At 48.3% G+C, this 23,660-nt stretch overlaps 1 protein-coding gene across 2 annotated transcripts in view; it reads left to right on the top strand.

Annotated features, from left to right (window-relative positions):
- Hkdc1 (hexokinase domain containing 1) overlaps nt 1-18,069 on the top strand; it is a 39,414-nt gene extending 21,345 nt beyond the window's left edge. For both annotated transcript variants that reach the window (XM_005360104.2, XM_026785436.1), the window contains 8 exons: nt 1,182-1,327; nt 1,404-1,523; nt 5,233-5,328; nt 5,449-5,548; nt 7,395-7,578; nt 9,749-9,904; nt 15,496-15,729; nt 17,253-18,069. In XM_005360104.2, coding sequence (XP_005360161.1) covers nt 1,182-1,327; nt 1,404-1,523; nt 5,233-5,328; nt 5,449-5,548; nt 7,395-7,578; nt 9,749-9,904; nt 15,496-15,729; nt 17,253-17,400 — 1,184 coding nt within the window. In that variant the 3' untranslated portion in view covers nt 17,401-18,069. The remainder of the gene's footprint in view (nt 1-1,181; nt 1,328-1,403; nt 1,524-5,232; nt 5,329-5,448; nt 5,549-7,394; nt 7,579-9,748; nt 9,905-15,495; nt 15,730-17,252) is intronic.
- The last annotated feature ends 5,591 nt before the right edge of the window (nt 18,070-23,660 follow it).

The raw sequence follows: 23,660 nt of genomic DNA, 5'->3' as shown, positions 1-23,660 counted from the left end.
AGTTGGTTTATACCAGGCTAGTGAGATGGCTCAGGGGGTAAAGGTGCTTACAGTGGAAGCCTGGCAACCTGAGTTCAACCCCAGGATCACACGTGGAGGTGGAGGGAGAGAATGAACGCCACAAAGTCGTTCTCTGACCTCTGCATACGTGTGTGCCGTGCCATGGCACACGTGCCCTCCCACCCACACAGCTGCAGACACTAAAAGGAGAACAGGCTCGCGCTTATGGTGTAAGGTCCCCTGGACGGTTTAAACAGGATGGAAATGCTCTCCACTCAGGATAGCTGACCAGGATCCCCCCTTAGGGTCCCCCGAGTGCCTGGTGAATATCACCTCTACCAGAAGTCCTGACTCAGCACAGTACTCGGGACCTGTGGTCAGTGGAGTTTAGAGCTAGAAGCATCCTTGAAGGCCCAACCTCCTTGTAGGTTTTGTTTGTTTGTTGTTGTTTTACTCTTATTCTTTGGGGACTGACTCCAGCCCCCAAATAAACATAGGAGACTTATTCTTTCTTACAAATGTCGGGTCTTAGCTTGGCTTGTTTCTAGCCGGCTTTTCTTTAACTATCCCATTTACCTTGTGCCTCTGGGCTTTTACCTTTATTTCTGCATATCTGGCTATCTGACTGTGGGGCTGGCTCCTGGCATCTTCCTCTTCTCCTTTTCTTGCTTGCTCCCTCTTCTTTCTTCCTATTTATCCTCTCTGCCTGACAACCCCGCCTATCCCTCTCTCCTGCCTAGCTATGGGCCATTCAGCTCTTACTAGACCAATCAGGTGTTTTAGGCAGGCAAAGTAACACAGCTTCACAGAGTTAAACAAATGCCACATAAAAGAATGCAACACATCTTTGTGGCATTAAGCAAATATTCCACAGCATAAAAATTGTAACACATAATTTCCACAACACCTCTTCCTTCAGTAGACATTGAAAGAAGCACAAGAAGCTCTTTCTCAGAAGCCATGGGTGGTATGGGTGGTGCATTGGTCTTGGGGGAAATGAGGGCCAAGAGAAATGCCCTGGCTTAAGGCTGGTTCAAGGCGCCTCCTTTGGTCTAGGAGTCCAGGAGCAGAGGCTCCCTTTCTGCTGGGCTTGGCCCTCTATCCTTCCTCTAAGCTTCTAGTAGGGGGTCCCTGCTCAGCCTTCGTGGGTGGGGTTCAGCCTCCATTTTTCTCTACCACAGAGAAAGGAAAGTTTCTTGCCCTGGATCTGGGGGGAACCAACTTCCGAGTTCTCCTGGTGAAGATCCGAAGTGGCCGGAAGTCGGTGCGAATGTACAACAAGATCTTTGCCATCCCCCTGGAGATCATGCAGGGGACTGGAGAGGAGGTGAGCCTTAGGCCTGGGTGCCAGCAGCCACACCCCTCAGTGCCCACCCTGCATGAATGCCACTCTCTCCCTGCAGCTGTTCGACCACATTGTGCAGTGCATCGCTGACTTCCTGGACTACATGGGCCTCAAGGGGGCCCAGCTGCCTTTGGGCTTCACGTTCTCCTTTCCCTGCAGACAGACGTGCATCGACAAGGTAAGGCGGCCTTGCCAAGCACACGGCCGGCCTAGAGGCTGCCCTCCCTCACGGCAATTTCAAGGTTCCTCTTGTCCGTGCTCATGTTAGGGTTTGTTTCTGAGACAGGGTCTCATGTATTCCAGGCAGGCCTCCAATTCCCTACTTAGCAAGGATGACCTTGAACTTCTGAACCTCCTACTTCTGCCTTCTGAGTCCTGGGATTACAGGCACGCATCACTGTACCCAGTGCGCGTGGTGCTGGGGGTCGAACCCAGGGCTGTGTGTATACCAGGCAAGCGCTCTACTGACGGAGCCACATCACCAGGCCACTGTTCACACGCTGGGAGTACATCGTGTAGAAGGTTTTAATCATGTAAAGGTTTTTCTGTTTACAAGCTTTCATTAATCCCTATTTGGTGCTTTGAAATTCGCAAAAGAGTTAAGGGTTCATTCCTCTGCAGGCAGCTGGGTGCAGGATTCCCTACAGGTACTGTAATCCGCTGTTGCTCAAGTTCATTCAACAGAATGACATGGTGCTTTCACAGACCCTGCACACACCCTCCTGAATGCCATCTCTAGACCTAGTCATTAGGGGAGGATGTTCAGAGTCCGGATGCATCAGGACAGACCCAGTTCCATTTCCTGAATACTTTTAAATTATTTTTGTTTGTTTTTGAGTCTCTGCTTGCGTGTGCTTCTGTGCAACACAGTGCCTGTGGAGGCCAGAGGAAGACAGCAGATCCCCTGGAACTGGAGTTCCAAGGCAGTTGTGAGCCACCAGGTGGGTGCTGAGAACCGAACCTGGGTCCTTTGCAAGAGCAAGAAGCCAGGCTCTGCACTGCTGAGCCGTCTCTCTAGCTCCTTTCTGAACATTTTTCATCCACAAGTTGGTTGGATCTAGGGAGTATCCCTCTCAGATGTGGCCTGCTATGCAATAAAGGGACGCATGAGACCCTATTAGAAAAGAGGGGTCCAATTGTTTTATGGAGAGGTTTGAGAAGGTAATTACCAGGGAAGGCTAATTAGTACAACTGGGAAATGATTTTTGTGTTCTTCTGAACAGCATATGTGAACAGGGAGGCACCGAAGTTGTAGGGTTTTGCTGTTTGACAAAAGACAGTTCACCCAGGTAGCCTAAGGGCACCTGCTTGTAACACCAGCACTTGGGAGCTGGAGGCAGGAGGATCCAGAGTTGGAGGCCAACTGTGGCTACGTAGGGAGTTCAGTGCCAGCCTGGGTTACATGACCCCAATAATGAAGAGGAGGAGGAGGAAGAGGAGGTTGGATTAATTGAGATAGAGTATGTATACCAAAAGCATCCACAGTGTTATTCTGTGCCATACATGGACTTCACCTGGCTTGGGGTGGAGGAAGAACAAGACGGCAGTTAAGAGCACCGACTCTGAGCCGTATTGTCAGGCTCCTCATTTATTGGCTCCGTGGTTTGGTTTCTTCATTTTATAGGTGAGGTTAAGGGCTAGAGATGAGTCAGCAGTAAAGAGCATTTACTGTTCTTGCAAAGGACTCAGGCTCAGTTCACAGCACCCACATAGTGGCTCTAGTCCCAGGGCATCTGACACCCTCTTCTCACTTTGACACCTGCACACACATGATGTGCATACACTCACAGGCTCACACACACACACAAACACAAGCACACACACTCATACAGACTTAGAAAATAAATATGTCTTTATAAAATGAGGGTAGAAATTCTGCTTACTTTGTAAGCATGTCTGTGGGTTTTCAGATTTCTGTGTAATTATAGTTGATGGTTTTGCCCATTGAAAGTAGATAGCAGAGCCACATTATGTGATCTGGGAAACTCTCCACAATGTGTTGCTAAGCAAGGAAAACAGCAGTCGTAATTTACACAAAATATGAATTTGCTCATTTCAAAGTACATGTAGTGGATAGAAAAGGGTTTGGAGGGATTTTATTCTTAGGAAGGGAAGTCAGGGATTTATTCCTCTCAGTAACATTTTAGTTTAGCTTTTTTTAAGCCAATGCACACATGCTATCACTGCCGTTAAGAATGAACAGACTAGCGGGGTACAGTGGTGCACACCTTTAAGAATGAACAGACTAGCGGGGTACAGTGGGGCACACCTTTAAGAATGAATAGACTAGCGGGGTACAGTGGGGCACACCTTTAAGAATGAATAGACTAGCGGGGTACAGTGGGGCACACCTTTAAGCCCAGCCCTTGAGAGGCTGAGACAGGCGGATCTTTATGGTCCACATAGTGAGTTCCAGGACAGCCAGGGCTGCATAACGAGACTCTATCTCAGAAATAAACAAAACAAAATAAAACGACAACAACAAAAACTAAAACCAAAACAAAACATGAAAAACAACCAACCAAGCAAGCAAGCAAACAAAACACAAGCCAGAAGGAATGAACAGACTGTGTGGGGAAGAGCCCAGCATGGCCGTTAGTGGTTCTGAGTGACGGATGGGGCTCAAACTCTGCAGCACCTCTGCTCCGAGACACTGGCATTTCACGGCTGTCCTGATGCCCAGAGGAGGCTGGTGAAAAGGGTGGGCAGTTGGGGCCAAGATGGCAGTGGTCGCAGGGGAAAAGAAAGATGGAAGATTATATATTATTTTTATATGGCTATAATGTATAAAAAAGGTTTTCCAGTTGGGAGTATGTCCTGAGAACTGTGGAAGGGAGATGGAGACTTGATGACTGAGGGCCTCAGGGTGCGATGTTGTCATCGAGTTAGGGTTCCATGGGCCATCCTCCCTGGTCCAGCACCCTAGTGCTGCCAGTTGCTCCCACTTCCAGCTTTCTAGGCTGCAGAGCTGGGCTAGATAAATCCCAGACCAGGGTAATAGCCTCTAAACACTAACATACCCCCACGAACATTAAGTGTATTGATTTTAGAAAATATAGAAAAACTAAAATGTACTCATAGCGGACTGGAGAGATGGCTTAGCAGTTAAGAACACTGGCTGCTCTTCTAGAGGTCCTGAGTTCAATTCCCAGCAACCACATGGTGGCTCACAGCTAGCTCTAGTGGGATCTGATGGCATAAAGCATGCTTGCAGATAGAGCATGCATATACATTAAATGAATAAATGAATCTTTTAAAAACATGCACACATAGTCTTGGATCCAAAGATAATCATCCCTTGGGCACATATTATTCCAGGCCCTTTTCTCGGCTGAATATTTCTGTCATTTTATAAGTAAAAGTAGGCTTAATCTCTACCTGTGTTTTAATGACTTTCATTTAAAAGTATATGATGAATACGATTCTCCAAAGCGCCATGTTTCCTGACAGTGCAGTTGTTCTGGTTTGTGTTAGCTTTGATAATGATGGAGAAGACAGTAAATCCTCGCAGTACTGTTGGGCAGGAGAACAAGATGGCGCTTTTAACTGTATAACAATGCCTTGGCTGACAGGATTGGCCTTGTATAACTCGACCTCTGGGGACTCCTCAGTCTGTTACGGGCCACATTAGAAGCAGGATGACTCTGACTCCAGACTTTGATTCTGTGTGGCGGTGGCAGGGACACAGGCAACTCTTGAAGACCGTGCAGAGCTATGCAGAGTCCACTTGGCAGGAGCCCTTGTCTGGCCCATGTTGGGAAGGTAGAGATAGAAGCAGGCCAAGAGCATGCATGTTCCCTGGGATCAGATTCGTATCTCATGTCTGTTGGAGCTGCTCTGTGACCCTATGATGTGCTGCTCAAATGATGACTCCTTCTTTGTTTCAGGGGACTCTAGTAGGGTGGACCAAAGGCTTCAAGGCCACCGACTGCGAAGGGGAGGACGTGGTGGACATGCTCAGAGAAGCTATCAAAAGGAGAAATGTAGGCTATGGACCTTGCCCTCTTCTTCTGCTCTGCCATGCTATGCCCAGGCCCTGTAACACAGGCCTTGGTGCCTCTTGCACAGTCTGTTTTCAGGGCCGTTGCTTGCTTCCTTCGCAGGAGTTTGACCTGGACATAGTTGCAATCGTGAATGACACGGTGGGGACCATGATGACATGTGGCTATGAAGATCCCAATTGTGAGATTGGCTTGATAGCAGGTGAGTGGTCAAGCATGACCCCCTGGCCTGGTCCTATTTGACTCTCTTGAGGAGTTGGGGGGGGGGTCACTGCTCTACTGCCAGAGGTTACTCTAAAGGTGGATGCAGTTTAGTTTGGGGTTCTAGGCCAACTAATTCCAAATTTCTTAATGTCCATCTCACCAAGGCTCTAAGCCATGGTCATTCTGTTCACTGAGGAAGAAGACACACAAAGGAGTTTTCTTCCTTTTTTTTTAAGATTTATTTATTTATTATATATACAACATTCCAACATTCTGCCTGCATGTATGCCCACACGCCAGAAGAGGGCGCCAGATCTCATTACAGATGGTTGTGAGCCACCATATGGTTGCTGGGAATCGAACTCAGGACCTCTGGAAGAGCAGCCAGTGCTCTCAACCACTGAGCCATCTCTTCAGCCCGTTTTCTTCCTTTGCATTTTGGACATCTTCATACTTGATACTGTGTGTCATCTTTAGATTCTCCCCTCATTACAATGCCCCCCTTCCTTAGACTCCCTTCTTTGAACTTAAGGTTCTGATACCAGTGTCTTGGATGGAAGGAGGCCTTGGGGACATGATTGTCTGGGGCCACAGAGCTGGGTTTGGACTCTGGCTCCGCTACACACCTTGCCATTGTCTAGATCCGTCTGGCTCTTTGTGTGCATGTGAAGGGCAAGACTTAGCTGGAGAAAGGGAGTGGTTTGAAGTGACACCGGAGCTTTAGATGCCTTTAGAAGTAGCCTGGCAGTGGTCCAGATTTAAAGTGGCTTCCAGAGGGAGAAGGGGACAGGTGGGATTTAAAGATGAGCATGAATAGCCTTCTAGATGACAGCGTAGCTGAGTGGTGACAGAACCCAGCTGTGGGTGGCTCTGGGGCTTGTCTGGCCTCACGGGATAAGAGCAAGAGGCTAGACAGGCACATGAAGACCAACAGACACGTGTTTGGTGCTCTCCCTCAGGCTCCCATTGGCTGGTAAGCATGAACAGGCTAAGTATTCTGACTCCTGTGAGTTTACCTATTGGCAGGAAGGTTGGGCCACATCCAGGAGGTCACACAGATGAGGCCTTTACAAGTGAATAGGATAGGTACCTAGACCACTGTATGAGCTCTAGGGCCAGGTCGTGGGCAGGAAGGAAAGAATGGCTCCCAGATACCAAAAGTCCTCGTGTCCAAGGTTGGACTATTCCTCGTGGTCCTCGTGCTGACTGCTAAGCCTGTTGCTCCTTGGAAGCTTTGTTTGCCAATGAGATTGCTGCTGCTGCTGCCGCTGCTGAGGGTGATGGGGAGGATGATGATGAGAATGATGAGAATATTGATAACAATGGTGATAGGGATAATCATGATGATACTGATGATGGGCAAGATGGCCAGGATGTTGGTGATGATGATGATAATGCTTCTGCTGTGAGGATGCTGATGGGAATGATGGGGATGATGATGTGGCTGGAGATACTAATGGTGATGGGGAATATGACGGTAGGGAAGATGACGATAGCACTGCTAATGATGGGAATGATGCTTATGGTGATCCTGATGATGATGGAGGGATGATGATCGTGGTGGTAATGGGGACAGTGATGATGATGGGGATGCTGTTGCTACTGCTGAAGATGGCACATATCACTCATTGGCTACTTAGCATGTGGAGAAAATATACTAATGGCTTATTTTTGTCTTTATAACAACTCCATAGAGCACTTGCTTAAGACTGGCCAGCTGAATACAAAGCTGGAATCCCGACTAGTCTCTGTCTCAGACCCCACCCTTTTTTATGGGACTCACCTGCATCTCTTAGATCTAGTGTCGTCTTTGAGGTCTAGAGTCCCTCCATGATTCCTTCCAGGGACGGGAAGCAACGTGTGCTATATGGAGGAGATGAGGAACATTGAGCTGGTGGAAGGGGACGAAGGGCAGATGTGCATCAACACGGAGTGGGGAGGATTTGGAGATAACGGCTGCATAGATGACATCTGCACCCAGTACGACAAGGAAGTGGATGAGGGCTCCCTGAATCCGGGCAAGCAGAGGTGAGAAAGGCAGGTGCTTGTGTGTGTACTGTGTGTGATGGGAGCAGTCTCTCCAAACCCAGGAGCCATTCTGTTCTGGTAGCATCAGCCTGATTAGCCTTGTCTATGTCTATACCTCTGTACCAGATGTCAGTGCAGGGTCATCCTAGAATAAAAGAAGGCCATCCTGCTGTTTCTAACAGGGAAGGAGGGGTCACTTTTCTAATCTCTGTTGGGTACCATGAAGGCTACTAGAGTTCAGGAAACCGGCCAGAAGCGGTGTACTAGGCCCTGTTTGTGAGTCTGGGCCCTTCCACTGGAACAGGGGTGTGAGACTTCTGTAAAGGACCAGAGAGTGTTTTAGACTTTGTGACCCCCTACGATCTCTGTCCCAGTTAAGCTTGATATTGGTATAATAATATGTAAGCTGAGCGGAAACAGGTTTATTATGATGGCTGATAAGCAAAGAGAGGCTGAACAGGTTGGGAACGTGCTGAGACTGGGTTCAAGGACACTTTTGGGGACTGTCGAGATGAGAGCATTGTCTATAAAGAGACTTGAGCAAGGACAGGATGGGTATTGGCGGTTCTTCACCCTGCTTTGGTAATTTTTATGGCTGGGTGGCAGGTGAGCTGTTGTAATCCCAAGTGTGAGCCGGTCTGAAACAAAGGGCCCTCAGGCTGAGGGTGCAGTGCAGTTGTGGCGTTCTGGTGTAGTACACACGAAGCCTGGGCTCAGTTCTTAGCACTGAGTTAGGAAGGGTTTGAAGGCCTTATCTTCGAGCGCCTTTGTGGCTCTTCTCTCGGGTAAAGTGTCTGGGACCTAGTCCTGTGTCTCTGCGGGGGCTCCTATGTCTGGACCGAGGATTTACTGGTAAAGTGTCTGGGACCTAGTCCTGTGTCTCTCTGCGGGGGCTCCTATGTCTGGACCGAGGATTTACTGGTAAAGTGTCTGGGACCTAGTCCTGTGTCTCTGCGGGGGCTCCTATGTCTGGACCGAGGATTTACTGGACTGGAACTGGAATTTCGAATGTAATAAGGACGTGACTGCTCCTAGGTAAGGTTGATGAGAAGCTTTTTATTGTAGACAGGAGGGAGAGTGCAGCCAGAAGCGTCTGGAAGAGTCCAGAGCAGGAAGAGGAAGCAGTAGACTGGACTGGGCCATGCAAGGAGCGAAAAGGAGAGGAGGCCAAGAGATGGGAACAAGAGCCAGGAGCGGAGGACCAAGAAAACACAAGGCCAAAACAGCAGAGTTAGACAGGAATGAGAAGCTGGGGAAGGGAAGTCCATGGACCGAAGTTTAGAGCAGGGGCCAGGGTGAGAAGAGCTGAGGAGCCAGGGATCCAGCATGTGCTTTGGTATGCTAGAAGGTACCACAGTGAGCTGTTTGTCCTTTGAACCTGTCAGAGCTGCCTTGTGATTTTGTGCACTTTTTCTACTGGGTCCTAGAACAGTTGTGGGTAGGAGACTGCCACACAGGTCTCCATGTGCGCATGACTTGTGTTTTGTTTCCATTCACTGTGCTGGGAGTCGGGCTCCCCAGCAGTGAGGAGCTAAGAGCGCTGTGGGACTGTGCTCTGTGGCCTGAGGCTTCCCACTGCTGGCTCCTTTCTAAGACCCCTTCTTCTCTTGCTGTATGTCCTTATGGAGCATGGTGGGAAAGGAAAAAGGATATTTTTTTCTTTTTTCTTTTCTTTTCTTTTTTTGCATTCCTTGAGTGTTGGTAGCTTGTTATCTCTGGTGCACAGATGTCTTCAAAGGCAAAGTTGATATCCCTGTGTCTAATGCAAAACCAAAATCCAAATGAAATAATCACAGCAGAGGAGATCCCTAGCAGCATGGACTGGCAGCAGGAGGCTGGGAGGGCTGGCATTGGGGCCACTGGAGAGGTGACTCCTGCCTTCTGCAGTCCCTAGAAGCCTGCTTTCTTCCCTGGCTTACAGATGAAGTTCACACGAGGGGCTCACATCCATCACGTGACTGGGATATGGGACACTGGGCTTGGCTCCCAGGTGGCTCTGAAGCCTTCCTTTCTCGCTTCACTCTGTTCTCTGTATTATATGTATTTGACGACTTAGAAAGAACTCCCCTAGGCCACTCTGGACCGTGTGACATGCTCTCCACACCCAGACCTGGGTCCGTAGAAACCGTTCTTCTGCCCTCATCAGTCTTATCCCCTCTTCCCCAAACAGATATGAGAAAATGACCAGTGGGATGTACCTGGGGGAGATTGTAAGGCAGATCCTGATTGACCTCACCCGGCAGGGGCTCCTCTTCCGAGGGCAGATTTCAGAGAGGCTCCGGACCAAGAGTATCTTTGAAACCAAATTCCTGTCCCAGATTGAAAGGTAATGTGTGATCAAACTTACTTGCTTAGTGTGGGATGCTTGGGAAGGCAATGGCTGCCATCCCCCGGGTGGGAAGATTTGAGACTGGAAAATGAAAGCAGTACTGGGGGTGCAGCTCACTTGGAGGAGTGCCTGTCTAGCATGGCGATGCCCTGGGTTCGATCCCCACCATCCTCATAAAGCAGGCCTGGTGGTTCCTCTCCGCACTCAGGAAGTGGAGGCAGGAGGATGAGAAACTCAAGTCCATCGTTGGCTGCATAGTGAGTTTGAGGCCATTCTGGAGTCTATGAAACCCTGGAGAGAGAAACAGAGATTGTGTAGGAAGGCGTCAGTAGACATGACGTCCCCCAGTGCTGCCTGCATCAGGTTCCAGCCCAGAGGACAGCACACTGCCCAGGGGACGAGTTTAGCCTCAGGACACTCTGTTGAAGGGACTGGGTTCTCCACGAAGGTTCCAGAAGAACTGCGTGGAAATCCAGTTAGGGGAAAAGTTAACCCTGCTCTATTCCTGAAAAGATGATAGATCTATAACAAAGAAAACCACCCATATGCTGTTACAAAACACAGCTAATTTTTTTGTGAACTGTGTGCCCTCTTAAGTTCTTTAATATGTGCAAACTTGTTTGGTACGTGCTATCATATTACATATCATTTGCATATTATTTATCCAGTGTTTAGTTGTAGGAAATTTCACTTAAAATGTGTTTGGTTTGTCTCTTTGTTTTTGAGACAGGGTCGGCTATAGCCCAGGTGGCCTCAGAGTTGCCGTGTGACCGAGGTCTGCCTCTACCTCCCACGTGCTGGGGTTCTGAAGGGTGTGCTGCCATGCCTGCCTTCTGTTTTCCGTTTTACTTTTTATTATGGAAAATTTTAAACATCTCCGAAAGTAGAACAATAGTGAAACGGACCCAGTGTTTCCATCACTGCCCCCAACAAAGGTCAACTCATCACCAAAGTGGCTTTGTCGCACACTCCTACCGGCCAGCCTCCGGCTAGGCTAATTATAGGACCCACACCTGTGTCAGCTCGTTTATGAATATTTCAAATGTATTTCTAAAGTAGGAGCTCTTAAAAACCATAACCGAGTACCATTAACATACCCCAAAGAGCTAATGTTAAACCTTAATCTCAAAATAGCTTTTTAGCCTGGGCAATGGGGGCTCATACCTTTAATCTCAGCACTCGGGAGGCAGAGGCAGGAGGCGTAGCTCTGTGAGTTCTAGTCCAGCCTGGTCTACAGAGCCAGTTCCAGGACAGTCAGTGTTGTTACACAGAGAAACCCTGTCTCCAAAAACTGAACAAAAAAAACCAAAACAAAACAAAACATCTTCTTAGGCTTCTGTTTCCCAAACTGCCAAACAAAACCAGAAACAAACAGTAGTGTAGTTGGTCGGTGCTTTAGCAGCCTAACAAGGCCTTCCGATTTGGCTGGAGTGTCTAAAATATATTTTACTCTACGGGCATCCCCCCCCCCCTTATTTTCCCTAACTGCATAGCTGTTGAGGAAACCGTCTCTTATCCTACAACTTTCCTGTATTCCCAAGTTTGATGACGATAGCATTCAGCACTCTTCACTGTCTCTTGTATTTTCTGGAAATCTTAGTTACCCTGGATGCCTGATGAGATTCAGTGTTGACTTTTCGTCTTTCTATCTTTTTTCCATACTGTTACCACTCACTGATGCTTGTTATGACAACCTTACGCTGTCAGCATTCATGAGAATATTTCTTGGAAGAGAACTTCCCTTTATCATCTCATTAGTGTAATAAGCGTTTTGAATAGCTTCATGAGACTTCCCTGTTACTATGCTATAATTTACTAAAATTCCCTTTAGCATACGATGCCAGGGTTATAATTTATGAATTTTTGTTATTCTGAGCAACACCATAATTACTATTTTTGCACACAGTCATTTGTGGCTTATGAATTATTTACTTACATTTGAAAAAAGGAGCTCTTCCCCGAGAGTACATTGCTTTCTGGAGAGTGGCTTCTGAGGCTGGGGATGTGGGTTTGTTAGAGCGTTTGCCTAGCGTGCACACCGCATATGGTTCAGTTCCCAGCACAGAGTATGCCAGGTCTGGTGGAGCACGCTTGGAATCCCAGCACTTGAGAGGCAAAGAAAGACAAGTTTAAGGGTATCTTTGGTTATGTGATGAGCTCTAGAGCAGCCTGGGCTACATGAGACCCTGTCCAAACAACAAGAGGTACTTTCCCTTTCTACCACCACTATCAGTATGCACAGATACGCTGGCTTCTCTCAACCTGTGCACAACCATTGAATTTTAGTGATCTTTCTGGTTAGATGGTTATGAATGAGAAATCACTCCGGGGGCAGTGTGACAAGACTTTTTTCCAAAACACGATTCAGCAAACTAACAGGAAGAAAAGAAAAATGCATTGGTGTCCTCACTTTGCAAGTGAAGTCAGGGGTCATGAGGGAGCTGCTGTAGGGTTCTTGCTCTCTGGGGAGCTGGCAGAAGATAGAATCACTGTAGAATTGGGAGCTATAAGAAGAGAGCTCAGGGATTAAGAGCAGTGGCTGCTCTTACAGAGGACCTGCGTTCAGTTCCTAACACCAGCATGGCAACGTCACAGCCTGGAACCCTAATTCCAGAGGATCTGGTGCCCTCTTCTGGCCTCTGCAGGCACGACTTACTCAGTGCAGGCAAAACACTCATATGCATATATAAATCTTTAAAAAGAGGAGGAGGAGGAGGAGGAGGAGGAGGAGGAGGAGGAGCAAGAGGAGGGGGAGGAGGAGGAGGAGGAGCAGGAGAAGGCGGAGGAGAAGGAATAGTAGGTGGAAGAGGAGGAGGAGGAGGTGAGGAGGTGGAGGAGAGGGAGGAGGTGAAGGAGAAGAGGGAGAAGGTGGAGGAGGAGCAAGAGGAGGTGGAGGAGGTGAAAGAGGAGGAGGTGGAGGAGGAGGGAATCAGCAGTGGCATATGGTCTAGAATGCTAATGAGCAGGTGTAACCAGCAGGATCCCCTGAGAACAGCTCCCCCTCAGTCAGCCTGGCTGGCCAGTGCCTTGTGTTCTGTTTCCCCTGAGCCCAAACTAGTTCTTCCTAGAAGCCAGGTATGGCCTTTATCTCAGCACTTAGCTGAAGCAGGAGAGTCAGAGTTTGAGGCCAGCCTGGGTTTCAAAGAAAGACCCTGAGGAGAAGGAGGGGGAAAGGGAAGTGGAGAGAGGGAGAGAGAGTTCACTTTCTCTGTTGGTGGTGTGCTTGCCTAGCATGCAGGAAGCCCTGGGTTCGATTCCTAGTATCACAAAATAAATAAAAATAAATAAGCAAAAGGAAGAAAACCAGTAAGTGCTTATAACCCAACCAAGGTCTCAGGAGCTGTCCTTCAGCCTTTTCTCTTTTTTAAATTTTCTTAAAATTGATTTTATTGAGCCGGGCAGTGGTGGCGCACGCCTTTAATCCCAGCACTCAGGAGGCAGAGGCAGGCGGATCTCTATGAGTTCGAGACCAGCCTGGTCTACAAGAGCTAGTTCCAGGACAGGCTCCAAAACCACAAAGAAACCCTGTCTCGAAAAACCAAGAAAAAAAATTGATTTTATTGAGCTATAAAATTTTCTCTGCCCCTCTCCTTTCCCTTCAACCTTTTCTGGTCAAAGACAAATGTTAAAACAAACTCACTGAAAAAAAGCAAGCATGCTGTCTGAGACCAATGGCACACAGTGCTTTACCATCCCTGGCTTCTGAAGCTGTGAGCATTTCCCATGACATGAAATCCCCAAGGTCTGCAGACAGGGAACTCCATAGCCTGGTTGGCCACTGTCTGATCCCTGCTTGGCCACAATGGTGACCTGTCAATCATTCTTTGGAGGGCACTAATTTCCCCTGAGCATCACTGAGATGGTTAAGTATGCAACCTCACAGGCTTTAGTTTAAGGTTCAGAGGTGAGTGTGAGTATCATTAGTTATCACTGGTTCCCTATGACTTAACTGGAGTCTAGACTTGAGGCCAGTTTGTCCCTGTGGTGCCATTTCTCCGTACATGTTCATGGTCCTGTCAGGTTCCCATTCTTTTTTAAAATTATTTTTATTACTTGAGAATTTCATATATGCATGTAATTTGTTTTGGTCAAACCCACCCCCACCCCCTTCTCTCCAGTTCCTACCTCACCTCCCCCAACACCATTCCCTCCCCAGTTTCATGTATTGTTTTTAAGAAAACCCTCTGGGTCCACCTTATGCTGCCTGTATGTGCATGGGCATAGGGCCATCTACTGGAGTGTGAGTAGACTTTAGGAGCCCACGTGCTGAGAAAACCGACTCTCTCAAGCTGACTGTCCCTTTTCCAACAGCCATCAATTGCCATAGCTCCTCGGCTAAGGGTAGGCTTTGTGACCTCCTCTGCCATCCATGCTAGGTCCTTCTCAGGTCGTGTGCTTGTAGTCACAGCTGCTGTGGGTTCCTGTGCAGCATCCTGTCGTGTCCAGAAAACCGTTTCCATGTAGTAGGCATTCACTATCTCGCTTCTTAAAACTCCTGCCTCCCCTTCTGGGATGATACCTAAGCCTTGGGAGGAGGGGATGTGATCTGGACGTCCCGACGAGGGCTGGCTACTCTGCAGTCTTCCGTCCTGTCTGTGTTAACAAGCTGTGACTCCCTGGAGGAAGGGTTCCCACTCTTTAATGCATCTATATGTGCCATATATTTCTGTAGTCACTTGATCACTGAATGTCTCTAATCCTACCCAGGCTGCTGCTGAAATGGTTTCATCTTTTTCGTTATGGTTGTTTTTTTGAGACAGGGTTTCTCTGTAGTTTTGGAGCCTGTTCTGGAACTAGCTATTGTAGACCAGGCTAGTCTCAAACTCTCAGAGTCTAAGTCTCTGTCTGCCTCCCAAGTGCTGGGTTTAAAGGCATGCACTAGTACCAACCAGCTTTTTTTTTTTTTTTTTTTTTTGAGACAGGGTTTCTTTGTGTAGCCCTGACTGTCCTGGAACTCACTCTATAGACTAGGCTGGCCTCAAACTCAGAGATCTACCTGTCTCTGTCTTCCAAGTGCTGGGATTAATAAAGATGTGCGCCACGGCCGCTGGGTCATAGTTTCATCTTCAAAGAGCACATAGTAGCTGGGTTGACAGCACATACCTTTGATCCCAGCACTTGGCAGGTTACCATGAATCTCAGGCCAGTCGGAGCTACGTAGTGAATGCCAGGCCAGCCAGAGACTATACAGCGGGAAACAACTAGAAATAGGAGGAAATTGACCTCTAGAATGGGAGAGAATACCGCAGGGGCGTGCTAAGATGCTGGGAGGCTCCTGTCTAAGAGGATACCCCTAGTACCACAAGCCTCATACTCCTGGAACACATCTGCTCTGCCGGTTACCGACCTCAATATTAGCTCCTAGTGAAATGGACAAGGCTGTGCCTAACACAAGGGCACTCACACCTTGCTCTTTAAAGGCAATGGGACTTCTGAGGGTAGAGGACTTTCTGTGTCTCTGACATTCTACACCCTCAGCCACTGACAGCATTCGTCCAGCTAAGGGCCCCTTCCGGAAGATCTGGATCATATGAGGCGGGTCCAGGTGCAGGAGGCAGCTCCTAATGTTCTGCCCTGCTTGTCCACAGTGACCGGCTGGCCCTCCTGCAGGTCAGGAAGATCCTACAGCAGTTGGGCCTGGACAGCACGTGCGAAGACAGCATCGTGGTGAAGGAGGTGTGTGGGGCCGTGTCGCGGAGGGCTGCCCAGCTCTGCGGAGCAGGCCTGGCCGCCATCGTGGAGAAGAGAAGAGAAGATCAGGGGCTGGAGCACTTCAAGGTCACTGTGGGTGTGGACGGAACTCTTTACAAGCTTCACCCTCAGTGAGTGCCTGTGATGGACATGGGTACTGGACAGAGGGCAGGCATGCTGGTAGCCAGGGCTGGACCTGGTGGGCAGAGGGCAGGCATGCTGGTTAGCCAGGGCTGGACCTGGTGGGCAGAGGGCAGGCATGCTGGTTAGCCAGGGCTGGACCTGGTGGGCAGAGGGTAGGCATGCTGCTGGTTAGCCAGGGCTGGACCTGGTGGGCAGAGGGCAGGCATGCTAGTAGCCAGGGCTGGACCTGGTGGTCAGAGGGCAGACATGCTGGTTAGCCAGGGCTGGACCCACAGAAACTCCTCCTCTTCACAGTGGGACGATGTGGCCCCATGGGGAAGGTAACTGGCCATGGTAGAGCCCACTGTTGTTGAGGCTGAAGCAAGGGCTGGTGCTTCTGCTTCCTGATTGTCCACATGAGGCTAGGAGCCCAGCCAGGGTCCTTAAAGGACCTTAAAGGTCCTTATCTGTGCCAGGTCAACAGCAGTGACCTCTGTCTCTTAGAGCCCTGCAGAGATTAAATGGGCACCACCCAGCACCAAGGAAGTACACATTGTGATTACAGCACTCAGGGCCAGGCAGAGAGCATGGCCAGAGTGCCAGCCAGGTTTGACTTGGCTGTAATTTCTCAGTTCGGTCAGTGGACAGACAGATGAAGAGCCCCATCACACACAGAGGGTTGACTCTTGACCCGGCCGTATAGCAGCCAGGTGGCACATGGCCAGTTTTGTGTCTGCTTTGGCTCTTTTTCTGTAGAATGAGGATAAAAATAAGTCAGAGTCACCTTGGAGGCTGTCCTGAGGCTAAAGTTTAATAGCTTCGCTAATAAAAATTTATTACTTTTTTGGTTTTTTTCTTTCTTTTTTTGTTGTTGTTTCTGAGGCAGGGTTTCTCTGTGTAGTCCTGGCTGTCCTGGAAGTCACTCTGTAGACCAGGCTGTCCTTGAACTCAGAGATCCATCTGTCTCTGTCTCTGTGCAGAAATTAAAGGCATGCGCCACCACCACACGGCAAAAGCTATTATTTTTGTTCAATGTATGCCATTTTATTTTGGTGGCAAGAGATGGATGAACAAGATTATAAAATCCCTGTGGTGCTGATCCTTGATTGGTTCACAGCTTCTCTCTTTGTCCCTTGGTGACACACATTTTGGGGTTCGGTTTCTGCAAATATAGACTTTAAAATATTTTTACATTTATTTTGTATATATGCATGTGTGTACATATGTACATACGTGGATGTGTGGGAGCCAGATCTCTCCTATCGCCACATGGGGCCCAGGAACTGAACTCGGGTCATCAGGCTGGTGGCAGCCCCTCCAAACCATCTCGCCAGCTCCAAATCTCTTTCTTGAACTAAGATGACCAAAGGCAGAGAGAAAGCATACAATCCTTTTAAAAGGTGCTGATGCCAGGCAGTGGCGTGGTGAGAATGGCGCGTTTTCTCTGTGAGCTCAGAGAGGAAACCTTGGTCACAGCAGTCTATCTGCCAACCCCACTGCAAGGGCTTATGTGTCTTCCTCTTTGTCCCAGCTTTTCCCGGATACTGCAGGAGACCGTGAAAGAACTGGCCCCTCAGTGCGATGTGACGTTCATGTTGTCAGAAGACGGCAGCGGGAAGGGAGCAGCTCTGATCACAGCTGTAGCCAAGCGGTTACAGCAGCAGGAGAAGGAAAACTAGGTGGCCCGCCAGGCCTGTGATGCCTCGTGCTGACCAGGGACCACCAGATGACCTCCTGGCTGACCTTCCCCTCTCCAGGGCCAAAAGAGACCCCAAGTTCTCGGTACCCTTAGCATCCTGGTGCTCGCTTGGCAGTGACACTGAGCGACACCTCCATTTGGCATATTTTGGCCAATGATGGGCTGACATTTGAAATCAAAGGATCTGGCCCAAGAGATCCTGTTTTGGGAAAAATTTTCAGTTGAACTGTCAGCGTTCGATAGCTTCGAGTCCCTCAGCTGCTGGTCTCCGGATCTGCCTGGGTGCCTGGTGACTTAGTTCCTCTCTGGCATTAAGCGACCTCTAACCTACAAATGAACCCTTGGGAGGAAGAAAGACGCTTAGTGAACTAGGAGATCTAGCTTAACATGGCCTCACTTATGTTCCTAGACACTGGGAGAACAAGGGCTTTGGCACATTCATCTCCAAATGCGGGGGAGTCCATGGCTCTGGAGCCAGGAGGAATCTTCCCATGTTCGGGTGCTCTGTGAGCACCCTGGGGTGTCAATCCCCGGATGTGTATCGAGGGCTGGGACACCACTTAAGGTACTGTCTTTCATTTCATGTCATGCAGTAGGTGTCGGTCACTGCGGCCCACATGTGTTCCAGGACCGTTAGGTCTATGAAATACAGTCCGAGAATAAAAAAAAACTTGGGTTTCTGGGAAACTTGGCGTGAGGTATTGATCTCTCTTCTGAGAGGCTTGATGGCACCTTCATGTCCTGTCAGGAGACCCTATAGCGCTTGCTCTTGACTGGAGTCCGCTGGAAGTCATGTGTTTGTGTGTAGACGTGTGTAGGTGTGTATTTTTGTGGCGTGTGATGCACCTGTGTGTAGGCATGTGTGGGTGTGTGTACATGGTGTGTGTACATGGTGTGTGTACATGGTGTGTGCACATGGTGTGTGTACATGGTGTGTGCACACCAGAGGACAAACTCAGTGTCACCCTCAAAAATGCCATTTATTTCCTTCAGTGTGACCTGGGGCTCACTGTTTAGGCTAGGCTGGCTGTCCAGCAAGTCCCAGGCATCCTCCTGTCTCCACCTCCCAACATTAGAACCACAGGCACACCACTACAGCAGGTATCCTGATGTACGGATGGAGCTCGGTCCTGATGTTTGGCGGTGAGCCCTTTCCTATCTCCTGGATCCAGCCCCTGGAATCCATTCTCCTTTCTCTTTCTCTCTGAAGCGGTGTCCTACTACCCACCCTGCCTTTCCTAACCTGTCATGCAGAACTGTCCGTTGTTGACATGTCCCTGACCCTTTCTCTTCATTCCCAGCTCTTGTCTGAACTGCCTGCATGGTCTAGCTTGTCACGTGACTGTGGACGTCTTATCCACTCTAGTACATTGTAAGCTTGTTGCCACTATAGCTTGTCAGGTGACTGTGGACGTCTTATCTGCTCTAGTACATTGTAAGCTTGTTACCACACATCTTTTTTTTTTTAATCGTCTATTGAACCAAGACACTGTCATTCTGATTAAATATTTATTGGGGAGGGATGTGTTTTAAAGCAAAGCTTCTGAGATGGTTCCCTGGGGGTGCGGGGAGGGGAAATAACAGGTCATCATCACAGGGAAACGACGTGAGAAGATGATGGCACACTCCAGCTTGAGTGATGTCTTTGACACATTGATTCAGCTCCGTAGAGTTGCTGGTGGCCTCTTCCTGAGAGGATGGTCCCTAGTACTAGGGGTTGTCACATGCTGAGGCAGCCTGTGCCTGCACTGTGAGAGGCCAGCCCAAGCTAGGACCAGATGAGGGAGCTGATGGGCCCTCTGGAATGTCTTCTCAAACACTCAGTAAACATGTATGATAGCAGCCCTGTGAACTGGTCCTAGGTGGCACTGTTACCCTTTTCTGTGTTTTACATTATTATCATCATTGTTTTATTTAACTTTATTTTATGTGCATTGGTGCGAGGGTGTCAGGTGCCCTGGAACTGGAGTTACAGACAGTTGTGAGCTGCCATGTGGGTGCTGGGAATTGAACCCCAGTCCTCTGGAAGAACAGCCAGTGTTCTTAACTGCTGAGGCATCTCCAGCCCTTTTCTGTGTTTTAAGGCACTGTTTCTCTGGAGAAGTGGGACAGGGTTTGTTAAATTTATGTTTGGGTGGTGCATACCTTTAATCCCAGCACTTGGGAGGCAGAGGCAGGCGGATCTCTGTGAGTTCGAGGCCAGCCTGGTCTACAAGAGCTAGTTCCAGGACAGGAACCAAAAGCTACAGAGAAACCCTGTCTCGAAAATTCCAAAAAAAAAAAAAATTATGTCTTTTTGGGGAAATCTCTTCCTCTTCCTCCTATTTCCCTTTCTCCTTAAAAGCATTAATTTATTTTATGTATATGAATGTTGTATATGCATGTATGCTTGTGCACTATGTGTGTGTCTGCTGCCCACAAGGTCAGAAGAGAGCACTGTATCTCCTGGATCTGGAGTTACAGATAGTTATGAGCTGCCATGTAGGTGCTGGGAATCAAACCCGTATCCCGTGCAAGAGCAGCCAGTGATCTAAGCCACTGAGCTATCTCTCCAGTTCCTTCCTTTGTTTTTTTTTTGTTGTTGTTGTTTGTTTTGTTTTGATGTTTTGTTTTTTTCAAGACAGGGTTTCTCTGTGTAACAGTCCTGACTATCCTGGAACTCGCCTTGTAGACTAGGCTGACCTCGAACTCACAGAGATCTACTTGCCTCTGCCTCCCTAGTGCTGGGATAAAAGGCGTGCACCATCATATCTGGCTCCTTCCTCTGGTTTTCAAGTTCTCACAGTTTTATTTAGTGTGCATTTGTGTAGGTTGGAGGGCAACTTTCTGAATTAGTTCTCTCCTATGGTGTGGGTTTTGGGATTGAACTTGGCTCAGCTGGGTGGCAAGCACTTCTACTGGCTGAACCACCTCACCAACCCTTCCTTTGGTCTTTCTGAGACAGTCAAGGTTGGCTTCAAACTTGTGTTGGTTCTCCTCTTTCTGCCTCCTGGTGGCTTCCCTCCCAACTTTACTGGGCCCCAAAGAAATCTCTTTAGGTTTTGTCTTAATCATCTGGGAACCTGGCCGTCCTTGTAACCTTTCCAAGTTCTCCTTCCTGGGTACCACACCTTCGGCTCTCCATCCCACTTCGCTCTGAGTCTGCAGCATCCTTTTTAGACAGGTGATCTGGCCTACTGGTCCAGCCTTTCCCTCCCTTGGTCTCTGAGCTCCTGTATGTGGGTGTGAGGAGTTGCCCCCACCCTGCCTCCTTGCCTAGTTCTGATCTCTTGGAAGAAAAAAGATCCCCAAGATATCTAGGGACCCTTGGCCATTGTCACCAATTGATGACATCATAGAGTTTGAACCAGAAAAGGAACCCCAGAGAGGGTAAACATCCATTCCGTGACTGCAGGACTCCACCCCTGAAACACCTGGGACAATGGAGGTTCTCCTCTCTTCAAGGCTTGCTAGGCCAGACCAGTAACTACATCAAGGTAAACTGTCTTTAGGAGAACCTCCTAGACGTTCTTCTTTAGAAGAGCAGCTGGGGATGTAGCTCAATCAGGAGAGAGCTTGCCTAGCACACACGAGTCATGGGTTCCGATCCTCAGCCCTGCGTAAATGCAGAATGGCGAGGCTTGTCCTCAAATCCCAGCACTCAGAGGGAGAAATTCAAGGTCATCCTTGACTATTAGTGAGTTAGGAGCCAGCCTGGGATACATATAACCCCATTTCACAGTAACATGAAACAGCCTTGGCATCGTGGAGGCAGAAGCAGGTTAGGTTTCTTTGACTCTGAGACCAGCCTGGGCTAGGTAACAGGGAAAGGAAAGAAAAAAGCATTTTTTTCCCTCATGTTGCAGCACCATGCTTACTTTCTCTTGGCTCCATTACATAAAGAGTTGGTAGGTAGAGACGAGTTAGGTTCCTCCATCGCCTGCCTTCCCAGAACAGGTGGCCTCATTCATTAGTCCTCGTTCAGAAACAAGTTTCTCCTGCCCGTGGGCAATAAAGGGTCTCCGTGGCAGTGAGGACCGAGCTCTCATCTCCTCCTGTGGTCTCCAGAGCTGACTGCAGCAGCAGACAGTGCGGGGCCCTTGTTCTTTGAAGAAACCAATGTGTGGATGGCCAAACAAGCAAATGAATGCGTTTACTGCTGTGGTCTGACTCCGTTCATCTCTCTCACCCAGCAAGGCCCAAGCTTTACATACACAGTAGAGGCTCTGTAGGAAATATGTCCCCATTGTGCCGTGTACGCGTTCGCAGGAAAGAGAAAGGCTTATTTGTATCTGCAGAACAGCATAGTAAATAAGGAGGAAACAGACTGTACACTCCGTCCTTTAGATCCTCTGAGTGCGTGCACCCATGCACACACGCACCATGGACCCTTCGGGTAATAGCATAAAACGTATGGATCTTTTCTCATAAAAATGTTAAGTGCATAAAATAAATAAGTGCATAAAACAAAACAAAATAAATATGTTAAGCACATGAAACCACTTCTTAAGGAAGTGGTACTAAGGCTGGGGAGGCATTCCTGTAATTCTGGTTTCTTGGGATGCTGAGTTGAGAGTTACAAGTTCAAGATTAATCTGAGCCACATAGAGAGTCTAGCCTAGACTACTACCTAGTAAGACTAACCTAGACTACATAGTACGTTTCTGTCACAAACCCTCACTCTACCCCCACCAAAAGAAGAAAGTGGTAAACAATATAGTTATACATGTACTTACTTATTAGTTCATTATATAACAGCCAGGTGGTGGTGGTGCACATCTTTAATCCCAGCACTTGGGAGGCAGAGGCAGGCAGATCTCTGTGAGTTCGAGACCAGCCTGATCTACAGAGCAAGTTCCAGGACAGGCTCTAAAGCTACAGAGAAACCCTGTCTCGAAAAAATAAACAAACAAACAAAATAATAGTTCGTTATATAACAAATGCCAACAGAACCTAATAGCAATCATAATTTTGAAGCTCTGATGAGTGTAAAACTTATTTTGGAGACATTTACAACAATAGCATAAAGATATCTGTAGTTTCTGGGCTAACAAAATGACTCAGTGTGCTAAGGCTCTTGCGGCAACCTGAACCTGTTCCCCAGGACCCATGTGGTGGAAGAAGAGAACTGACCCCCTAAAGTTGTCCTCAGACTCCACATGCATGAGGTGACACGTGCCACCCACCCCACAAACATAACTTTGAAAAGTCAGTGGTCTCTGCTGAAGACAAAGTCACAGGTGCCGGTCACGACTGTGGTCCTCGTCTCTAGAAACATTTAGAGACTTCTCTTTGTCTATGACAGTTCATAGTGTCAGGAGCATTCCCCTCTCTCTCTTGTTAGTAGCTGGGGCTCTTGACTTTTGCAGGCTGTGAGAAATGTATGCTGTTTTATTCAAACAGCTTCAGCCTCCTTCTTCTCTGCCTGACACTCCCACTGTCAGAACCCTGGCTCTTCGGGGTCTAACTTTTGTTTATTTTGCATTCTTGTCTACTTCCTGGGAGCCAGGCGAGTCTTGCAGTTAAGCAACTCTTTCTTTCCCCTGCATTAATTCGAATCAGTGGCTATCTAGTGCTTAAGTATGTGGTCTTCTATAGTCTAAACAGTACCTTCAAAAACATTATTCTTTGAGAATTTCATCTGGTCTATTTTGATCATGTTCACCCCAACTCCACCCAGGGACACCCCCACCTCCCTGTGCCAGTCAGTGGTCCTGTAAACAGTAGCTTTTTTTTTTTTTTGAACAAAAACCACCCACCACCAACTCTTGTGAATGTGGGTATTGTGTTCTTTTTTTTTTAAAGATTTATTTATTTATTTATTATGTATACAACATTCTGCCTCCATGTATGCCCACACGCCAGAGGAGGGCACCAGATCTCATTACAGATGGTTGTGAGCCACCATGTGGTTGCTGGGAATTGAACTCATGACCTCTAGAAGAGCAGACAGTGCTCTAAACCACTGAGCCATCTCTCCAGCTCCTAAACAGTAGCTTTTAAAGAAAAAAAAAGGTGTTTAAAGCCAAGAATGGTGGTGGTACATACCCGTAATCTCAGTACTTGGAAAATGGAGGCTGGGGCTCGGGGATTCAAAGCCAGCCTCAGGTACATAGTGAGTTTGATGTCAGCCTGGGCTACATGAGACTCTGTCTCAAAAAAAGATTAAAGCCGGGCGGTGGTGGCGCACGCCTTTAATCCCAGCACTCGGGAGGCAGAGGCAGGCGGATCTCTGTGAGTTTGAGACCAGCCTGGTCTACA

This window comes from Microtus ochrogaster, linkage group LG2, assembly GCF_000317375.1.
Source record: "Microtus ochrogaster isolate Prairie Vole_2 linkage group LG2, MicOch1.0, whole genome shotgun sequence".
Taxonomy (NCBI): domain Eukaryota; kingdom Metazoa; phylum Chordata; class Mammalia; order Rodentia; family Cricetidae; genus Microtus; species Microtus ochrogaster.
This window is presented reverse-complemented; position numbering and strand designations above follow the sequence as displayed.